At 43.7% G+C, this 20,038-nt stretch overlaps 1 protein-coding gene across 1 annotated transcript in view; it reads left to right on the top strand.

Moving 5' to 3' along the window:
* The first annotated feature begins 2,725 nt into the window (after positions 1 to 2,725).
* The window catches only part of CPSF2 (cleavage and polyadenylation specific factor 2), a 29,061-nt gene continuing 11,748 nt past the window's right edge, over positions 2,726 to 20,038 (top strand). Inside the window, exons 1-10 of the mRNA XM_004698764.2 lie at positions 2,726 to 2,813; positions 3,563 to 3,624; positions 5,313 to 5,506; positions 7,167 to 7,326; positions 7,407 to 7,512; positions 8,593 to 8,722; positions 10,667 to 10,782; positions 13,240 to 13,427; positions 13,969 to 14,259; positions 19,942 to 20,033. Of these exons, the coding sequence (XP_004698821.1) occupies positions 5,358 to 5,506; positions 7,167 to 7,326; positions 7,407 to 7,512; positions 8,593 to 8,722; positions 10,667 to 10,782; positions 13,240 to 13,427; positions 13,969 to 14,259; positions 19,942 to 20,033 (1,232 nt within the window). The 5' untranslated portion in view covers positions 2,726 to 2,813; positions 3,563 to 3,624; positions 5,313 to 5,357. The remainder of the gene's footprint in view (positions 2,814 to 3,562; positions 3,625 to 5,312; positions 5,507 to 7,166; positions 7,327 to 7,406; positions 7,513 to 8,592; positions 8,723 to 10,666; positions 10,783 to 13,239; positions 13,428 to 13,968; positions 14,260 to 19,941; positions 20,034 to 20,038) is intronic.

Below are 20,038 nucleotides of genomic sequence, written 5' to 3'. Positions count from 1 at the left end.
CAGGCTTTCTAGCCCAGCCCAGCCCCATCACCCCGCGCTCCCACTCCTGGCTCAGCCACGTCCCCGCCCTCGTGGGCTTCCACTTTGATCGTTTTAGCAATGTCCTTGGGGACGTCGGCGGTTCGAAACCACCTGCTGCTCCGCCGTGGAAGGATGGAGTTTCAGAGTTACAGCCTCGGGAACCCCCAGGGTCTTTCGGAGGTGGAATGGACGGGATGGCAGTGCGGGGTGGTTGCGGGTCTTTCGGCCTTGAGAATGGGGGGAGGCCGATTAGGTGCGACCCCGCAAGTCCAGCCTCCTGGGCTCAGCCAAACGTAACGCACCATTTGCTCATCGATGCCATTTGGCTCTCCCTTTGATTCCCTTGTGGGAGACCTGGTGGCTTAGTCGTTATGCATTGGTCAGCAGTTGGAAGCCACTCTGCGGGAGAAAGATAGGGCTTTCTACTCCCGGCAGTCTTAGCGTCCACACTGTCCTGTAGGGTCTATAGGAGTCGGAGTCTACCGGAAACTTCTCGCCCCAATGAGCTTCAGAGCGAAGCAGGACTCTAGTCTTGGTTTTGCTCGTCTTTCCCTTGGACTTTGCATCGTTCCCCTTAGTTGCCATTAGCAACCCCGCAAGTCCGTGATTGAGAGCGCAAGGACCTGTGCAGGTAGTCGAGATGAAGCCGAACCTGCTGAATCCAGGGTTCTGGAGGATCTTGTGTAGATTTCAGTTTCAGTACGCGTGTGTATGTCGATTGGGAACTGTGCTTGGTTTGGAAATACCAAGCTCAGTAGTTAACTCCTCTCTACATCCACTCTGTGTATTCATTCAGCGAATAGTGTTTTAACCCACTGATGCTAAAGCTAGTGAAAGTAACTAGCTTTGCCTGGGTGGGAAGTGAATTTTTATCTCCTTTGGGTCTGAAAGATCCTAGGAAATCTAAACACAAGGGGGTCATGTTGGAGAGGCAACCAGTGCAGCCCTGCAGAGAGTTGAGAGTTTGGGGACTTTATAGGATGGCAGTAAATGGACTTGAACCTTCAGGGTAAGAGTGGTTGGTGAAGTAAGGCTGGATCATCACTTGTGAAGGACCTTGGTGTCCAACTAAGGATTTTCGATTTTCTGTGGCCCTTTTGTGGAGGCCGGGAGTAGGGGGCATGAAAATATCTGTGCGAACAGTCTCCATAGTTGTTTGGGGGCTCCTTTTGAAGCAGGGAAACGAGTGGAGGGAATCGCTGCCATTCGGGCAAAGTAATCCGGGCCCCAGTTATCCCCCAAGGAGGAGCCCAGGTGGCACAGTGGTTAAGCACTTGACTGCTAACCCAAAGGTGGGTGGTATAAACCCATCAGCTGCTTCTCTGGAGAAGGTAGTGGCAGCCAGCTGTGGTAAGCTTTACAGCCTGGGAAACCCTGCAGCACAGTTCTAGTCTGCCCTATAGGGGCACTCTGCGTTGCCCTTGACTCGCTAGCAATGGTTTCCCTTTCAGAATATGAGGGAGACATTTCTGACAGGTCCGTGGGACAACTCTAGGTAGATGACTGTAGAGTTGTAGTCCGTGAGCCTAAGTGCCTGCTGATCCTATCAATGTGAGGTTTTCTACTCCTATAAAGAGTTACAGCTTCAGAAACCCACAGGAGCAGTTTTTCTGTATCAGGTAGCTATGAATCAGCATCACCTCAATGGCAGAGAGTTTGGTTTTGAATTTTTGAGTGGGTTAACATTTGACCAGTTTCTTTTGCCTTTCAACGTGGCTATGATGAAATGTTACAGTGCATGTAACTTGAGTTATATCTGTCAGTCAGAGCTTGACTGACAGTAGAGGAGTAGGAAAGATGGTGGGTTTGACGGGGGCTTGAGATGATGATGGTGAACAGTCTTGCCGGGCAGCTTGCTGAAGCCCTTTAAGGTGTTTGTTTTGCTTTGTATGTTTTTATTGTGTTCGTTTTTCAAATGGTAACAAGCCTTCAGAGATCTCTGAGCACGGGGTAGGATGTGCAGAATCATTCTGGAGGTTTAGCTGGCAGCAGTGTTGAGTCTGAGATGAAGGAAGCGGGGAGCTGGAGGCAGAGAAATGGAGGGGGCCAGGCCCCCTGCTTTCAGGTACTGACAGTAGGAATGGAAAGGGAGTGATGTGTGTACAAGCTGCTTTGAGGGGAAACGAGCAGGAGCTGGCAAGAGACTGCAAGAATAAAGGGAGAAATAGGAGATGTCATGTCAAGACTCGGCCCCTGAGATAATGCCTAGTGAATAGATGTCGAAGGACGGTGAAAAGTACATTTGAGGCTAAAAAAAATTGAATCCCAAAATAGCAGCAAAGTTAAGAGCAGGAAGTGGCTTGCTGAATAGTCGTCCTTCTTATCTCCCTGCTTTCTGCCACTCCCTATCCAATTATTCACATGTACCAATTTCCCTAAAGCACAAAATTACCTGTATGTATCACGTCATTTTCTGACTTGTAGTGGGCTGGAAAAGATTTCTCTGTTGCTTATAGAAATTGACCAGAATTTCCCAAGGCCCTGCACAGCCCTAGTAACCTAGTGGTTACGCTTCAGGCTGTTAGCCACCAGGTCAGTAGTTCGAAACCATCAGCTGCTCTGAGGGAGAAAGACAAGGCTTTCTATTCCCACAGAGTTGCAGTCTCTGAAATTCACAAGGGCATGCATCAGAATTGACCCAAAGGTAGTGAGTTTTGGTGTGGTTTTTTGGTTTTTCATTATCTGGCCCTTTTTCTGTTCAATTAGGAAGTCCTGGTGGCATTGTCGAGGAAGTGTTGAACTACTAACCTTAAGGTCCGTGGTTCAAATCTAACAGCCGCTCCAGGAAAGAGGTGAGGCATTTGCTCCTATAAAGATTTAGAGCTCAGAAACTTTATACAGGGTTGCTGTGACTTAGAATCAACTTAATGGCAATGGAGTTTTTTTTTCTGTACAGTTAACCATTTCTTAAATATTTTTTGATAGTGTGAAACTGTACCAGGCCTGGTTGTTTTTAGCTTGTTTTTGTTTTTTTACTGGTAAACTGTAAATGTATATTTTGTGCCCTTCCTCATTTTGAGTGCTTTCTCCTTTTGTGTGTTTGTTTACCTAAACCAAAACCAAACCACGGCCTGTGAGTCAGGTCCCACTCATAGCGTACCTGTAGGTCAGAGTAGAATGACCTCAGAGTTTGCACGTCAGTAAATCTCATGGAAGCAGATTGTCACCTCATTCTCTTGCTAGCAGGGCTCCTGTTCCTGTTCAGTTCCTCCTGGTTCTTAACAAGAAATCTGGGGTCCTGCCTCTTCTATGATTCTCAGTAGCATGAGCTGCTAACCTTGGTTTTTCAAAACGGGTTGTTTCCTAAATGGTGTAGTCTAGCATAGCCAATGCTGTATAGTATTCATTTTCAGTACCTTTTATATGATCTCTTTTATGTAAATATAGGCTTCCTAAACTTTTGACAAGTCTCTGTTAAGATAAAGGACCCCAGCACTGCCCACGATGTTCATCTTTAGGACAAGTCATGCTGTTAGACAACATCAGCAAAAAGAGAAGTACATCTTTCTACCATATTCCTGAAGGCCTTTTTATTTTTCAGATTTGTACAGAAGTCTTCCTCGGAATTCATGGTGTTTTATCAGATAAACAACTAGTATATCAGTAAGTAATGAGTACGTCATAAAAATAGAACTGAGCAACTCAAATATCCTTAAATGTTGAAATCTGGTTCTATTGGTTAAAAAAAAATGTAAGATACAACTTTGTATTTTCATTCATGATCCAAAATTTAAAAGTGGAATTTAAGGTATATGTTAGTGGAAAAAGAGCTTCTAATAACTCAATTAATTGTGGCAAAGAAAATATAATGTTTGATAAGGAGAATTTCCTAGATTCCTTTCAATTTGTATAGGTAAATACTTTATCGAATAGAAAATTACTGTGTTTTTGTGCAGATAATGCCCCTGACAGGGTATTTTGCAAACTGTCTAGCCCTCTCGTGTTATTTAGTAATGCAAGTTCTGCATGGTATGTGTGTGTATGTATGCACATGCTCACTCACCCATGCATACACATGTGCTATTTTGGTGGATGTGCTATACGTGGAAAATATGTAGCATTCTTGTACTTCTCATACCTTATAAATAGGAATTGACAAATAAGTCAATTAGTTTAGCTCTTTTGTTTCAGCAACTATTATATTGAACATTCCTTATATGCAAGGCATGTGCTAATAAACTAACAGTATGAAATGAATCAAGCCTACTCCTGCCCGCTGAGCTCTTCCTAGCAAGAGAAACCCCATATAAGTAGGTACTGTTAATGGTATGGTAAGAGCACTGAGCTCATTTTATGTTGATCATGTTTTCCTCAGTCATTTAAGAAAGTTCTATTGACCACCAGTATACATGAGGCACACATTGTGCAAACAGTGGCATATAGCTTGGATCAGAATAAACGAGGTCTCGAGCCTCGTGGAGTCTGCATTCTAGTAGGGGTCAGGATGAGAGAAGAGGACAGACAAAGCAAGTAAATAAACCAGCAATTAGAGGGAACAGGTAGATTCTTAAGGGAAAGAGAATGATGCAGAATGTACCTGAGCTGGAGGAGGACTTTCGGGCAATCGGGCTGTTTGGGTGACCCGAACTGTTTGCCCTTGAGGACTTACTAACCCTTGTCGGTTAGTAGCCACCTAGCAGCACCACGGAAGAAAAGCCTGGCAGTAGGTTTCTCTCTTCCTTGCCTATCTGTGCCTTTTAGATATTAAAGTTATCAGAAAGGCCAGTTTATCTTGAGGAACTGAAATCTGAAACGTTGCTATGGCATTGCACTTTGGTAATGAATATTTTCGTGGCATCTGGTTAATAATAGACATGCCTAACCTTCTTGAAATATTTATAGTCGGCATTCTAGTCATCCGCCCCTTAAATATGTATTGACCACTAACTGTGTCCCAGGCTCTGTTTTGGGAGCTTCGGACACGTCACCTTTATTTTTCAGTTGCTCACAGTCTTAGAGAGTAGTTCTGAACTTGAAGCTCCTTGAGAAGGCCTGGGGGTCCTGAGGGCTGGGCAGTAGGGATGCTGACTACAAGTTGGCAATCAAACCTACAAGCTAGCTGCTCCCCAAGAAAAAGAAGGGGCTTCTCTGCTCCTGTAGAGATGGACAGTCTCAGAAACCCAACATAGGCTCACTGTGAATTGGAATCAGCTTGATGGCAGGGAGTCTTTAAAATGTTTGTTCTCCAGGTGTGGGATTTCTGTGTGTGAAACAACTTGATATATTTTTAGTTAATTTGCCAGTTTTATATTTTAGTCTGTGCTCTGACATTTGTGTTTTTCTTTTGAAAGAACCTTTTGGATTGTTTTGGGACACCACTCCCCCTTCCCCCCAAAATGACATCAATTATCAAATTAACTACCCTCTCTGGGGTCCAAGAAGAGTCTGCTCTTTGCTATCTTCTGCAAGTTGATGAATTTAGGTTTTTATTGGACTGTGGCTGGGATGAGCACTTTTCTCTGGATATTATAGATTCCCTGAGGAAGTAAGTTACTTTTCATTTTTCTAGGCTTTTAAATCAACTTTCTTTTTGATATGACAGTATTTGCTTTTTGTTCTAATGTAGTAACTGCTTAACACTTGTGACCTTATTGACTTATAGACTGTGTTTATGAAATTCAACAACATTGTAATTGCTTCTTAGCTAATGAAGGGCTCAGAAATGTTTGTAGCCTAACTTTAGGTAACAGTAAGATTAAGTTCATAGGAGTGGAGAAGACAAGAATTGATCGCTGAAGATAGGGGTGCTGTAGCAAAATATGGTAAAGAAATTATATAGCGCCCACTTATCAGAAAGAATAATGTCTAGGGTCTTAAAGACTTGACTTAAAGCAAGTAGCTGTCTAAGTGAAGTGTCCGCTCTGTCCACACAGAGGACACCAGCCTCTGAAGTCCAGGGTTGTTGATAATAAAATCCATGTTTAGAAGAAGGAATTACATCAAAGCTTAAATTTTGAGTACTTGGTTTTGCAGAAAGTTCTGGATGACAGTGAGAGCCCCAAATCCATTTGCAGAATACCCCCATGGATTAAGCCTCTTTTGAATTTCCCTGAGCGAGGATGTGAATAGTCTTGCCCTCAGACAGCATTGGAGAGTTGATTACTTCTACCCCTCCTACTCCCTTCTGCTACCAGCCTCGGGAGGGGCAATCTTCCTTAGTGGCTTACCTGTGTGCCCTTGATAGAGATTACTGTACTGCTGGCTACATAGTCATGAGTCATGCCTTTACTACCTCTGGGAAGCCCCTGGACCAATAGTGTAAGTTCCTCTGCCTAATGTAAACATACATGTCCCAGTCATGCTCCTAATCCTGCTTCAGGAGTTCCATTGGTAACTAGGTTGTGTTGTTCTCTCACCAGTCATGTTTTGTGACAGTTTTCTTTAACCCTTATGCACTTTATAAAGCTCAGTATCTCAGCAAACCCTTGGACCACATTATGACCTTGGGTTAATGGGCTCCTTCATCCAAATGACTGCCCCTGTCTTTATCTTGTCCTGTCTGATTTAAGATTTAATAAATGTTCTCTTCAAATAAAATGTTTAAAAGAATGGAGGAGAGGAAAACCCTCCCCTGTGAAAGTTCTGCTGTAGATCATGTTTAGTCTCCTCCGTATCATTTGGTGCTAAACGTTGAGAAGAGGGCCTCCGCGTAAAGGCAGCAAGATGCACCAACTGTGGAAGGAAAGAATACTTGAGCCTTCAAACAACGTAGAACTGGGAGCAAAACCCATTTGCTGGTCAACATCTTTTGTCAGTGAGAACCTTTGCTTCCACAATTAAAAGTTTTTTACTGGCCTGGTTATGTTGTTGGTCACCGTCCTATAAACTGAGACAAGGTATATAAATCATGTGGCAGATTATTTGTGTCTGCTGAAATTCCAAGCTGAGTTATTGGACTGAAGTTATTTGTGATGGCTACTGCTTTTCTCTCCTCCCTCTTGACATTTATTTTAGATGCAATTTATAACTGTGCCGGGCAGGAGTGATAACTGAAGTTTCTAGGTGTCATTCTTTGACTCCAGCATTTTCTTTAATCCAGACTAGTAAGAGGGATCAGAATTTTGGCACATGACTTTGGAATCTTCCGTCTTTTGCCCTTGGGAGTCGGCTCCACGAGAGTGGCCCATGTGATTGTGTTGTTCTAGGCATGTTCACCAGATTGATGCTGTCCTGTTGTCCCACCCCGACCCCCTCCACCTCGGGGCGCTCCCGTACGCTGTTGGGAAACTAGGTCTGAACTGTGCTATCTACGCCACCATCCCCGTGTACAAAATGGGGCAGATGTTCATGTATGATCTCTATCAGGTAAGCGCGGCCAGTTTTGCTTCTCAATTTTACCACTTGTACAGGGACCGTTTTAATTTCCCTTTGTGCTATTCTCTTAGTCTCGACACAATACAGAAGATTTCACACTCTACACCTTAGATGACGTTGACGCTGCCTTTGATAAAATACAGCAGCTGAAATTCTCTCAGATTGTGAACTTGAAAGGTAAACGATGTCTCTAGGAGCAAACAATTGGATAAATAACATTTAATTACAAAAAAAACAAACAAAACATTAAGAAGTTACTGTAAAATGATAAGCCTTATGGTCTGAAGAAGGAAAATGAGCCATTTTCTTCTTTGACGGAGAACTCTGAAGTTCCTCCTAAAGCATCTGGATTTTAAAATATTCCTGAGGGAACTCAGCGAGAGTGTTAACACCTGAGGCTTTCTCACCGTTCAGTAGAGAGATGTGTTCCATGTTTACCGTGCACCATGCACAGTAAGTGATGGGAACCATTGTGACGATGGTGCAGGACCGTGCAGTGTTTTGTTCTAGTGTGCATAGGGTGGCAATGGGTCTGACGGACTCCGTGGCCCCTAACAACGACAATATGCAAAGGTGAACCTGATCACCTCCCTCCCCCGGGAGTTCACGAGTGGGTGGGAGGGGGGACCGAGGAGCGCAAACAGGTCTTTTTTAGTGATGAGAGGACATGGAGGGCATGATGGTACACAGCATTGATTGAGTTCTAATATTGGGCGTTCACACTGTTGTTTGTGTAATTGAGCCATATAGTAAATATTGACCTTTGTTATCTGAAGAGGAGATCGTATTAACTGATTTTCAGAAATAGAGATGCTGGTATTAGAAAAATGGTTCGACAACAGACTTAGGAAGTTTTAGCCAGAAAGTACCATTTGTCGCAACCAACTACAGAGTATGCGATTTACCATATGGGCTATGAATTATTTTGTCCGCTTCCATGTGTGGAAACACTTGGTAACTGTGATGTGACATAAACACTAACTTTGATTAATTTATACTGTGTAAATTGGGAATCAACTACTTTTTAAGTCCAGTGCCTTATCCTCTGTCTCAGCATGGGTATCTCTGTAAGAATATGTAATAAAGGGACAGTGTCTGCCTCCATGCAGGAAAGCGGTGGTTGGGGGAGAAGTGAGGGAGAATTGCTTTGTACTCGATGTCTTTTTACTTTGGTGTCATTGCAAATGCTACAAGAAAGTAATCTTTACTGAGGATTGGAAATGAAATCTGATTATTGCCATTATCTTGTTGACACAGGCAAAGGACATGGCTTATCTATCACACCTCTGCCAGCTGGCCATATGATTGGTGGAACCATATGGAAAATAGTCAAAGATGGAGAAGAAGAAATTGTTTATGCGGTTGACTTCAACCACAAGAGGGAGATGTAGGTTAAAGTTTACAAACATAATGTAACTATTAATACATCAGCTCGTTCTTTTATACTCACTACAACAACTCGTTCTCATGCTCACATTATCACACTCCTATATTCACTATTCATACAACATTCATTTACACTCTGTGCACATGCCTGCACACACACGAACATGTGCCCACTCACACTAATTGGAACAAACTTGCTCACTTATGTTCATGCATCTGCATGCTAACGTCGGCACACTTTCCCATTAGTGCACAGCATACTCCAAAGACAAAACTTTAACAAACAACTCCATCTCAAAGTCTCTCACCTCCTTGCAGCAACAACTTACATCCCTGGCACAGGTAACCCTTCAGAACCATTGTGCATTAAATCTGTTAACAGCTGACAAAAAGGTACGTACACTATTATCAATAAGTCAAAGTAGTTAAATACAATGTTAAAGCGCTCTGCAACATGACCGAGGAAATCGGAAAATGTCAGCGGGACACCACCAGCCCCTCCTCACGGTTCCAGAGTTCTGTCATGTCATGAATTTGCCCCTCACTGGGCCTTTGGCAATAATTTGTGTACTGTTACTGTTGGCTCCCTCTGAGTTTAAATTTTTGCAGGACTGAATGAAAGCCATCTCCAACCTGACCTTCAACCAATTCTTGCTTCGTCCTTATAGTGTGCTGCCAACCGGCCTGGGCCCCAAACTTTCCAATTCTTAATCTCCCCCTTCGCTCTGTCTCAGCAGGAAGTAGTTAAGACAGAACAGTACGCCCATTACCACTATTAAGAGTTTGGGATGTTTGGGCCGGGTCGGGACCATGCAACCGCTTCCCCCAGCTCTTCTGAAAGATAGCCTGCTGGACGGTGCAGCCCCTTCTCCCCGCCTCTCAAGGCTAGAGCTGGACTCTGTAGTCCCTGCCTCCAGTGTTCCAAGGAGCTTATCTCTCAGGGCTGGGTCTGTACCTCCCCTTCCCTCAGTGTTCCAGGACGATTTACTCACAGACCACATCCTGACTCAGAACCTGAAGCTGCAGCGCCAGAAGACCTTCCTTCCCCTTATCAGTGCATACATCCTTGGCTCAAGCCCTGTATATGTCTCACTGCCAGATGTGATTTCCCTGACCTAACTCATTGGGGCTCAAGATGCCCCTGTTCTCTGCTCTCCCTTCCCTCCCGGGAGTTCTTTTCCTGCCTCAATAAAATCTTTCTCTACTTCAAAAAAAAAAAAAAGAGGGAGATGTAGGTATATGAAAACCAAAACTCAAAGAAATGCAACTGGTGATATGTTATCCTTTGGAGACAAAATTAGAAGCAAAGCTACTTTATAAACCAAGACTTTAGGTAATTTAAAACATCAAATAGTGAATGTCTTTTAAAAAATACAGTATATTCCAAAATATACATTTCTGTGACTGTACCTCAAAGAATTAGAAATGCAAATGCAATGGAATGTTTTTACATAAATGTGTTTTGAGAGACTATTTGCAAGTAGCTGGGGCATAGGGGTGGAAGTAACGTAAGGATTTATTAATCCTTACTCAAAGGAAGTAAATATATAGTGCAGACACAGTGGAAAGTGTTTTTTTTAATTGTTAAAATTTAGATTTAGGAAAAATCTTTTAATATCATGGGATATGAAAGTGAATATGTAGGACTATCACATGGAATAGCAACTTTTGTAAAATACAGCTGTATAGACAGAAAGCGATTTATATGCATAGAAGGGAGTTGACCCAAGTATGTTGACTATCGCTGAGTGGTGGTAATTTTAGAAGATTTTCCTTTACCTCTGAACACTTTAAATTGTCCAGATTTCTTAATTGGTGAGCATATGTGCTTGCTAGTTAGAGGAAGATGAAGCCTCTTAAAGAAGTTGCTTATTATAGATAAGCAAAGCTAGTATTGTTTATTTGGAGTGTTATAAAAGTCTTTTTTCTTTACTTTTTTCTATAGCCACTTAAATGGATGTTCCTTGGAAATGCTAAGCAGACCCTCTCTACTTATCACAGATTCATTTAATGCTACTTACGTGCAGCCCAGGCGAAAACAGAGAGACGAGCAACTTCTGAGTACGTATGATAGAGTGTACTCCTTAGAGAGCAGTGAGAGGGCATGGCACCCGGAATTGTCGGTATGCTCTTCTGTTTCACACTTTGCTTGAGCAAGTATGTTTTGCCAGCTTACATAAGGACATGTTTTTAGTTCATTTAAGTTTCACTTTTGTGGAATGGTTCTAGAGACTGGCTTCTCCTTGTCATCCAGCAAATAGGCAGCTCTCCCTGGCACTCAGTTGTGAGATAGATAAAGACCTTAGACAGATCTCTCTGAAAGCCATTTAAAGTCTAAAAGAAACGGGAATAGAGCTGGGTGAGAGGGCAAACACTGCAGTAAGTTTGTTGGTGGAGTTTTCTGGGCTTGCCCAGTAGTCTTGTCTCTTTCTGAAGAGGTGCCTCGGAGCGTCTGCTACTGACTTCTGTTCCAACACAGGCTGCTGTCATGTTTCTTTCAACCGGGAAAACTGGATCCTGTTTTTAGACGTGTGAAACCATAACCTTCGTCTTTTCTCTAAATATCTGAGACTATATACCCTGCTACACAGCGGAGCCCTAGTGATGCTGGGGGGTCAGCATTTGGACTGCTAACTGCAAGGTCAGCATCTCAAACCCACGAGTTGCTCTGCAGGAGAAAGATGAGGCTATCTGTTCCCATAAAGACTTACAGCCTCAAGGAACGTGTTATGAGTTGGCATGTACTAGATGGCAGTGGGTTATGTAACACTGTGCCCAGGTGGCACAGTGGTTAGGTACTTGGTGATAAACCAAGAGATCAGCAGTTTGAACCCACCAGCCACTGCAAAGGAGAAACATGGTGGTTTGCTTCTGTTAGGATTCACAGCCTTAGAAACCCTTGGACAGCTCTACTCTGTCCAATCGGGCTGCTGCGAGTCGGCATTAACTGGACGGCTGTGGATTTGGTTTGGGTTGTATACTACAAGTACTTTAACAAGCTCTTCAATTCTTGTGATATATATTTCTTTTTTGCTAGAATTTGGTTTCATCAAAAATTTCTGAGCAAAATTTATCTAGAGTGAGAAAATCTATAAAGATACTTTTCTTGGGAGTTGATATATATTTTGTTCTATAAACATACATTTTAAAACATAGTATATTAAATATGTATGTATAGATGTGTATGCTGTATATACCCACATATACATCATGGGGTGGACAGGTAAGACCAAAGTCACCTGGGAATAGCAGGCTGGTGGCATTTGACGTAGTTGTTCATTTATCTAGCTTACGGTACAGACTATCTTTTGCTATTTATACTCTGATGTGAAGCAGACACTGTTTAAGTGTACTCTATTTTCTCTCTCTGAGTTGTAATATCCATTGCAATGCCTACACAGAAGCTCACAGATAAAATTCATGATTAAGGGTTTATTAAGGATGTTAACAAGTTGTCTTGCCAGTGAGAAATGTTCAGGGTAGTTGTTTGCCAGGACTTGTTACAAAGTTCCAGGTCTGCTAATAAATGCCCAAGTGGGCAGACCACTTGTAAGCCTCAGCCCGAAGGCATTCAGATCAGGCTCTGCAGGTGAGCAAACCCAGCTCCCTGAACCAGGTGCCCAGAGGCACCCCAATCCAGGAAGCCTCGGCCCCAAGCACTCAGTTCCACTTTCATGCTTCAGCAGATCCAGCTTCCCCAATGAAGTGCCCGCAGGGACCCCCCCTTGGCAAGCTAGCCTCCTGCACAAAAGCACTCATCTTGACTTGCTCTGTGAGTTGGGAGGTCCATCACGCTGTTCAGTGCTCTGACACCTTGGTCTGCTGCTGCACCTCTGATGGTGTAGCTGCCATCTGGCTCCAGGAGTTTCACTGTACGGGAATCCTGGGTCCAGAGGACATGCTCCGCTCCTGACTCTTGCTGGTAATGAGATACCTCCTCCTGCTTCTCAGAGGGCTCATTGTATACACAGTAGGAGGGCATTCCAGGGAATCCTGTTTGCAATGACTCACAGATGAAGCTTATCCCTGTTTTACCCACTCCTTACCAGAATCGTGCAAGAAAGGGTTTGCTGGCAGTTAGAGGCTTTGGCTAGATTGAATAAAGTCACTGCCTGCACACTGACAAGGTATTTTAAATGGGGGGGAATGAGTGTTACTCAGTTTATATGTCACTCCTGTGAAGATATACTTAATAAAGAGCAGCTATAATAACTTGAATGACATTTGTAAAATTGTATACCAGACCTCATAATTGTTTATTTGTACATAATAGTCTTTTTAGTCAAACAGGAGGATGAAGTCAGCGTTATGTTCTGTAGTAGTGGTTCTCAACCTTCCTCATGCCATGACCCTCTAATCCAGTTCCTCATGCTGTGGTGACCTCCCCAACCATAAAATTATTTTCGTTGCTACTTCATCACTGTCATTTTGCTATTGTGATGAATTGGGTGACCCCTGGGAAAGGGTCTTTCGACCCAGAAGCGCTCCTCTAAAGGGCATGTGCTTGTTGTTTTCTAGCCAACGTCCTGGAGACCCTTCGAGGCGATGGAAATGTATTAATAGCAGTGGACACTGCGGGCCGAGTTTTGGAACTTGCTCAACTGCTTGATCAAATTTGGAGAACTAAAGATGCAGGACTGGGTGTCTACTCACTGGCGCTCCTCAACAATGTCAGTTACAATGTGGTGGAGTTTTCAAAGTCCCAGGTGTGTCTTCCTCCTAGCCTGGGTTCTAAAGAAGGGTGCAGTAATGACTGAAGCCTCTGGCATAGAGTGTCATACTTATCCTCGGGGTTTGATGTTTCTGCTGAAGAGGTTGTTAGTAATACTAGTAACTGCTGAGCTATCAGCCACTTCCTGCTCTATGCACTTGTCAGTTGTTCATTTAGCTTTTTATATACTCCTGAAGTTACTTCTAGAAAGTTCCTTTTCTAAGTCTTAGCATCCCCATCATAAAATGGAGACAAAAACAGAACCTACCGCATAGGTCTGATGTTAGGATTCATGTAAATGTTAGAATCAGCACTCTTCCTTGAACTAGCAGTCTCTGGGGTGGGGTGGTCATCTTAGGGATACAGCAGAGGTGGGAGGGTCTTGTGTTGTGTGCAGAAAGCAAGCTGCCCACCCAGCAGCACATCGGTAAATGTTTCCTCAGCAAAAGGATTCAAGCAAGGCAGAACTTGAACCAGGTTGTAGAATGCCTTGACAATGCAGTGTTCTAATTCGTGTCCTCTTTCCCCAATGTTAGGTAGAATGGATGAGTGACAAGTTGATGAGATGTTTTGAAGACAAAAGAAATAACCCATTCCAGTTTCGCCACCTCTCCTTATGCCATGGCCTCACTGACCTGGCTCGAGTACCGAGCCCCAAAGTTGTCCTGGCCAGCCAACCTGACCTGGAATGTGGATTTTCAAGGGACCTCTTTATTCAGTGGTGTCAAGACCCTAAAAACTCAATCATTCTAACATACAGAACTACTCCTGGGACTTTAGCCCGTTTCTTGATTGATAACCCTTCTGAAAAAATTACAGAGATAGAGGTAAGCACTTGTTTGGGGGACTTCATCTGAAGATTGTTTGTAGATAAGATTGTGGGTGGTATATCGAAATCAGTGGCCAGAAATAAAACTGAAAGGTGGTCCAGGGTTTTGATCACTTTAACCGGGGAGAGCAAGTTTTGGAGCTCCTCAATTGGAAATTCTCTTCTTTGAACCCTTCCATGGTGTCGTCTGGAAGGACCCTCAGAGGGCATACGGACGACACTATTTTCTCAGTCTTGCTGAAAGTTTCTCTCATTTTTTGTCTTACACTCCCTGAGCTTTAAATGGGATCCTTGTCAGTGTGCCTTGTCTCTTTCAAGACATTTTCCTTGGTCCTGCGTGTTTCCTGTCAGCAGGGTGTATAACATCCTGGCCACTCCTCTTGTTTGTGTCACATTAGCTGATCTCTTGGTCATTCTCTGTCATTCACTGATGACTTTAGAGCGTGGCTCACAGCCTTCCAGTCCACTGGTACCCAGGGTTCCATTCCGGATGGCTCTAGCATCCACCAGTGTGGTGCCTGACCTTCTCAGTCCCTGACTCCCCCATTTCTGTGTGCGCGCGCGCGCGCGCGACAGTGGGACTGCACTCTGTATCCAATTGTATGGTGTTGTTGAGGACATCGCGCCATCAGCCATGTTAACATATGCCATTCCCTAACGCCGATGACCTTCTGGTGGTGCAACTCCTCTCACCCTTCTCTTCTGCGCTGTTGCTCCTCCGTGAACAAACCCACGGCTCCGGAGGGTCCTGTCTGCTCTTGGCATTTCTGCTGTCACTTTGAGGCCCTACGTTGTTGTTAGGTGCCATCCCAGAGGGCTCTGCGCCGTCCTCACAGTTGCTGTTGTGTCTGGACCCCTTGGTGTAGCCAGCAGGTCCGTCTGCCTTGCTGAGGTCTTGTTTGTTTCCACTGCCCCTCTACCTAACACGACGTCCTTCCCCAGGGGCTCATCTTCCTGACAGCATGTTCAAAGTCGAGAGAAGCTCTTGCCATCCTTGCTTCTACTGAGCATTTTGTTGACCTCATGCATAGTTCTGAAGAGAATTTCATGCTTCAAGGCAGGCAGGTTTTGTTAGTTAAGCTTAACTATTTTTCAGTTTTAAGAAGCCCTCAGCCAGCCGCTCCGAGGGGGAGCGAGGCCGAGTGTCAGAAGCCCACAGCAGCTCCTCTCTGTCGTGTAGGGTTGCTGTGCGTCAGAGTTGACTCGAGGGCAGTGAGGCTGGTTTTGGTTTGGAGGACTCCAGATTTCCCCTTCCAGACCTGGTTTTTCCTTCTCGAAGGCTAGCCAGGAGGCGGACTTCTCATGCGTATTTGGTAGCACCAGGGAAATGAGGGAAACCACCACGGAGATGAGCTGACAGCAATGGACGCAAGTCCGCCAGTGACCACGAAGGTGGCCTGGGACCGGGCAGCCTCTGCAGTGACCAACAGCAACAGCAAATGTCTGTCTAACAGTTAGACTCTGACTCCTCTCCGTGCCAGATAAACTGGCCAGCTCTTAAACAGTTGTTTCCCAGCTGCTTTCTGTTTTTCCGTGTGGGCCCCTTTAAGCCTTTTCTCTGGCAGCTGGCAAAGAGATCGTTTTAAGCATTCCTCAAACCATGTCATTCCCTTGTTGAAACTACTCTCCAATGACCTTCTTTGACTTTTGGGATAAAATCCAAACTTCTTGCCCAGGCTTGCAAGATCAAGAAAGACCCTGCCTACCTTCTGACCTCTTACCGCCCCCACTGCCGTGTAGCCTGCATCAAGATCGCCACACACTCCATTCCCTTGGGAGTCTGCTTTCCCCACCAGCACTTGCCGTTCAGATCCCAGCTTAAAAGGGCTGGTCCTTGAGGGAGACCTCGGGCTTGCACTTGGCAGAACAACCCAGTTAGGGTAGTTGCCTTACTTCACTTGTCAAGCACGCCCACCACCTGCCTTTTTCCTCTGTTTCTACCCTGCCAACTAGAATTCAAGTTCCTTGAGGGGAAAAAAAAGACCTAGGGGCCGGGTGGTGGTGGTGGTGATGCCTGTAACACTCAGAACAGTGTTTGGACGCACAGGAGGTCCTCCGTAACAGTTTTGGTTGAATTCAGGGGTGACTGAATGCATATGTAATGAAGCAGACTTCTGATCATGTTAGACAAGACTGAACTGTGGTATTTTTTTTCATCTACCTTTATTGCCCTCCTGATGGGGAAAGAATAAGGACTAATGGGGCTGAGGTAGCTTTAGAGAAGGAAACTTCACAGATGCAGGCGGGAGCAGAAGTTATGTAGTAAAGGAGGTAGGAAGGAGAATATGGTTAGGGCACATTATTGTAGAAACCTAGTTCTGTTTATAGCCATGAATTTAAGAGCTCTTAAATATAAGAGAACAAAATTTCTTTCAGCAGGCATAAATTAATCATGGGTGTAAATGTTTTGATTTTCAGAAGAGAAGGCGGTAAGTGTTCTGGTACAGTCTGTCTTTTTGTGGGAAAAATGAATGTCTTTCTGAGTTTGAATTATGTACTAAGAGCCCTGTGGGCACAGTGCTCAAAACACTGGGCTGTGAGCCGAGGGTTATCAATTGGATAACCCCAGTTGCTCCCTGGGAGAAAGATGTGGAGTTTGTTTCTGTAAAGACTTCCACCCTGGGAACCCTTGGGGTTAACTGTACTTGGGATTAACTATGTAATAAAGACAAGTAATGACACTATTTTCTAAATGAAACGTAAGCTAAGTAAAGGTGGAGTGCCAGATCTAGACATGGAAGTTAACCATTTGTCCTATACTTGAGAATTATTCGATGTGCGTTAATTTTTTGGTACTTTTTACTTAGAAACAATATCATATAGAACAGAAAAGTTCTAAATTGTTGACATTTCACTGTAAAATTTGCTTTATTCTTTATAGACACAGTATTAGAGAGTTATTTCCGGAACTATCTGAGAGTATGTTGTAGATACTATTTTTTACCACGCATGCGCTGCAGTGTATATTACCTAAACACACTCCCCAACAAAAGCACCATTGTAGTCAGTGCCGTTGCACCATTACTCCACAGACCCCACTCAAGCGTTGGCTGGTTGCACCCTGTATAGTTACCCTCCCCTTTGTCCCAGGATTCGTCCGGAATTGCACATCACATTCCGTTGTCAAGAGTGTTGACAGTTGAAGCATATGTTCTGGGGAGTTACCTATCCGGATACAATTTTGATAATGGTTTTTTGGAAAGATGGGCAGTTACCTGCATTTTCTGGCACTGTTTTTATTTGAATTAGGAATGGTGTAGATAGATACAGATGAGTACCATCAGGAATCCCAATTTGCATAATACTTCATATATGACAAACGTGAGTATTTTTGAATTCTCAGAGGACACTATAAATGTGTACTGGGACTTGTTTAGTCTGTGGTATTTAAAGTGTGGCGTGGGGGCACTCGGGTCTTTGAGATCCATGAGGTCTAAATGCTTTTTCTTAATAGTGACACTTTTGCCTCTTCTACTTGGCTGACATTTATAAGGGACTTCAAAAAGTTCATCAGAAGTGGAATTAAAATATCGTAGTATTTTTCATGAGTGTTTTAAAGTCTCCTGATAATCAAAAGCCAGGGTGGGAAAGTGCTGGTGCCTTGGAGTGAGTCAGGGCAGTGGCACGAAACTACACTGGTAATAATAGTCATTGCATTAAAGCAAAGTCTGTTTCTGTTTACAGCAGTAAGAGTTAGTGATTTTATGATGTCCTCAGTTCGGATGACCCAAGGGAAGTCTGTGTTAGGCTTTTCTGTTGCACCCAGAAGCATGCTGGTAATCTTGAAGGGTCCACATGTGTGATTGAGTTACAGGCTAAAGTCACCACTCCTGAGAACACCAATTTACTTGAAGTAATGACTGACAGGTAAACTGGTTGTTCATATTCTTCCTTGGCTCTTCGGCATACCTTTCCTCAGAAATGAATAAATGGTGGTTGTCAACCCAAGGAACCAATTGTTTCTTGCTAATGATAAAGCCAAGCTGTCAAGTAAAAGAATTTTAGAAAACTTATATCCATCAGTGTGAGTTTGATTTTCCAATAAATCAATGGTGATATTTGTGCCATGACTCTTTTTCTATTGACATTGTTTAAAAGAGCACTTAACTTGATAAAACAATTCCCAAATAATTAGTGCATGATATTTCAAAACAATGTGTGGACAAAAGATCTGTTCAAAACTGTATGATAGGCCAATGCATTTGAATGTAGCAGAGTACAGAAAATTTATTGGTTATAGTTTCAGATTCCACATTACAACTAACCCTTAAACAATGACTGTTTTTGAGTGGTGATCTAGTATCACAAAAGAATTTTCACAATTAACCTGTGAAGGCTATAAAATTCAATGTTTCTCTTCCCCAAGTACACAGTCTATGTGAGACTGGGTTTTCTTCAGACTCTAATCCAAGTAGCAATTTGAGAGGTGGAATGCAGAAGCCGCGGTGAGAATCCAGCTCTCCTCCCTTCTAAGAGGCGTGCACAGATAGAAAGCAGTGCCGTGCTTTCTCTGTTTCGTTGTGGTGGTGGTTTTAAATGGAACTATGTTTCATACAAATATGGTAATATTGACTACTTTGTTCTTTTAAAATAAATATTTCTAAATCTCTGTTTTAATTTCTGATATGATAAGTAGTGATAAGTACAAAAGCTCTTTGAAGTGCCCAGTAGTTTTTTAAAAGTCAAAAGCCGTCCAGAGATGAAAGAGTTTGAGATGTGGTTGGGGTCTAAAGTGGAGTCCCACTTTCCACCATTGCAGCTATGACTGCAGTGAACACCAGCCTCCACCCCGCCACCCATGCCGCCTTCGGAGGATGTGCTCCTGGAGGATGTGCCCCTCCCGGTGAGGAATGCACAGCGCTTCTTTCTGAACTTGGCAAGTTGCCTTTTAACGCAGTTGACTTAATTCCCCATAGACAGTGAATGAAGGGCCCCATTCCCATATAATAATAATTAGCCAGTCTCAGAGATGAAAGTTCATCTTACATTTGTAAACATTGCCATTTTACAAGAGCCATTAGTGTGATTCAACATCTTTTCTCGACTCAGAGCTATTTGTCTAGTTTAGTTTTATAAACTGCTATATTTTTTTCCTTTTTAATGCGTTGGCCATATTTTACTTAACTGATTTGGAAGAATGCTTAATGGTATCTGATAGTCGTTATGTTGTGATGTTTGTCCTCTGTTTCTTTTGATTTTCCGAGATCTAAAATAGCAAACCGATTTCCCCCCAGCATTGCCTGCCATGCTTACTCATTTTTCTCCTTTGCAGCGTAAAGTAGGCTTCACGTACTCTGAATTATAAAATACACTGACCATATTATGTTTTTCTGACTGACAAGTGTTCCATTTGCCTCCTTGGTGGCGTAGTGGGTTACACGTTGGCCTGCTAACCTCAAGGCCAGCAGTTTGAAGCCACCAGCCCCTCTGAGAGAGAAAAAGAGACTTTCTAAAGAATTGGTCTCAGAGATCCACAAGGGCACTTCTGCCCTGTCTGAGAGGGCCGCTGTGAGTCGGTATGCCCTTGATGGCAGTGAGTTCAGACAGTGGGATTTCAGACTAGCCTAAATAGGATCAAAGTTGCATGTAATGGAAACACCTGTGCCATGGTTCCCGCCCGTCCCCCACCGCCTTGACCTGCTAATCGTGATGCCGTCTCCCGCCTGCTCCTTTCCTGTAGTTGCGGAAACGTGTGAAACTTGAAGGGAAGGAACTGGAGGAATACTTGGAAAAAGAGAAGCTGAAGAAAGAGGCGGCTAAGAAACTTGAGCAGTCAA

The sequence above is a fragment of the Echinops telfairi genome, unplaced genomic scaffold (assembly GCF_000313985.2).
Source record: "Echinops telfairi isolate 266 unplaced genomic scaffold, ASM31398v2 ScPeMD7_18;HRSCAF=68, whole genome shotgun sequence".
NCBI lineage: Eukaryota > Metazoa > Chordata > Mammalia > Afrosoricida > Tenrecidae > Echinops > Echinops telfairi.
The sequence above is the reverse complement of the archived record's forward strand: the minus strand, read 5'-3'. Positions and strand labels throughout refer to the sequence as shown.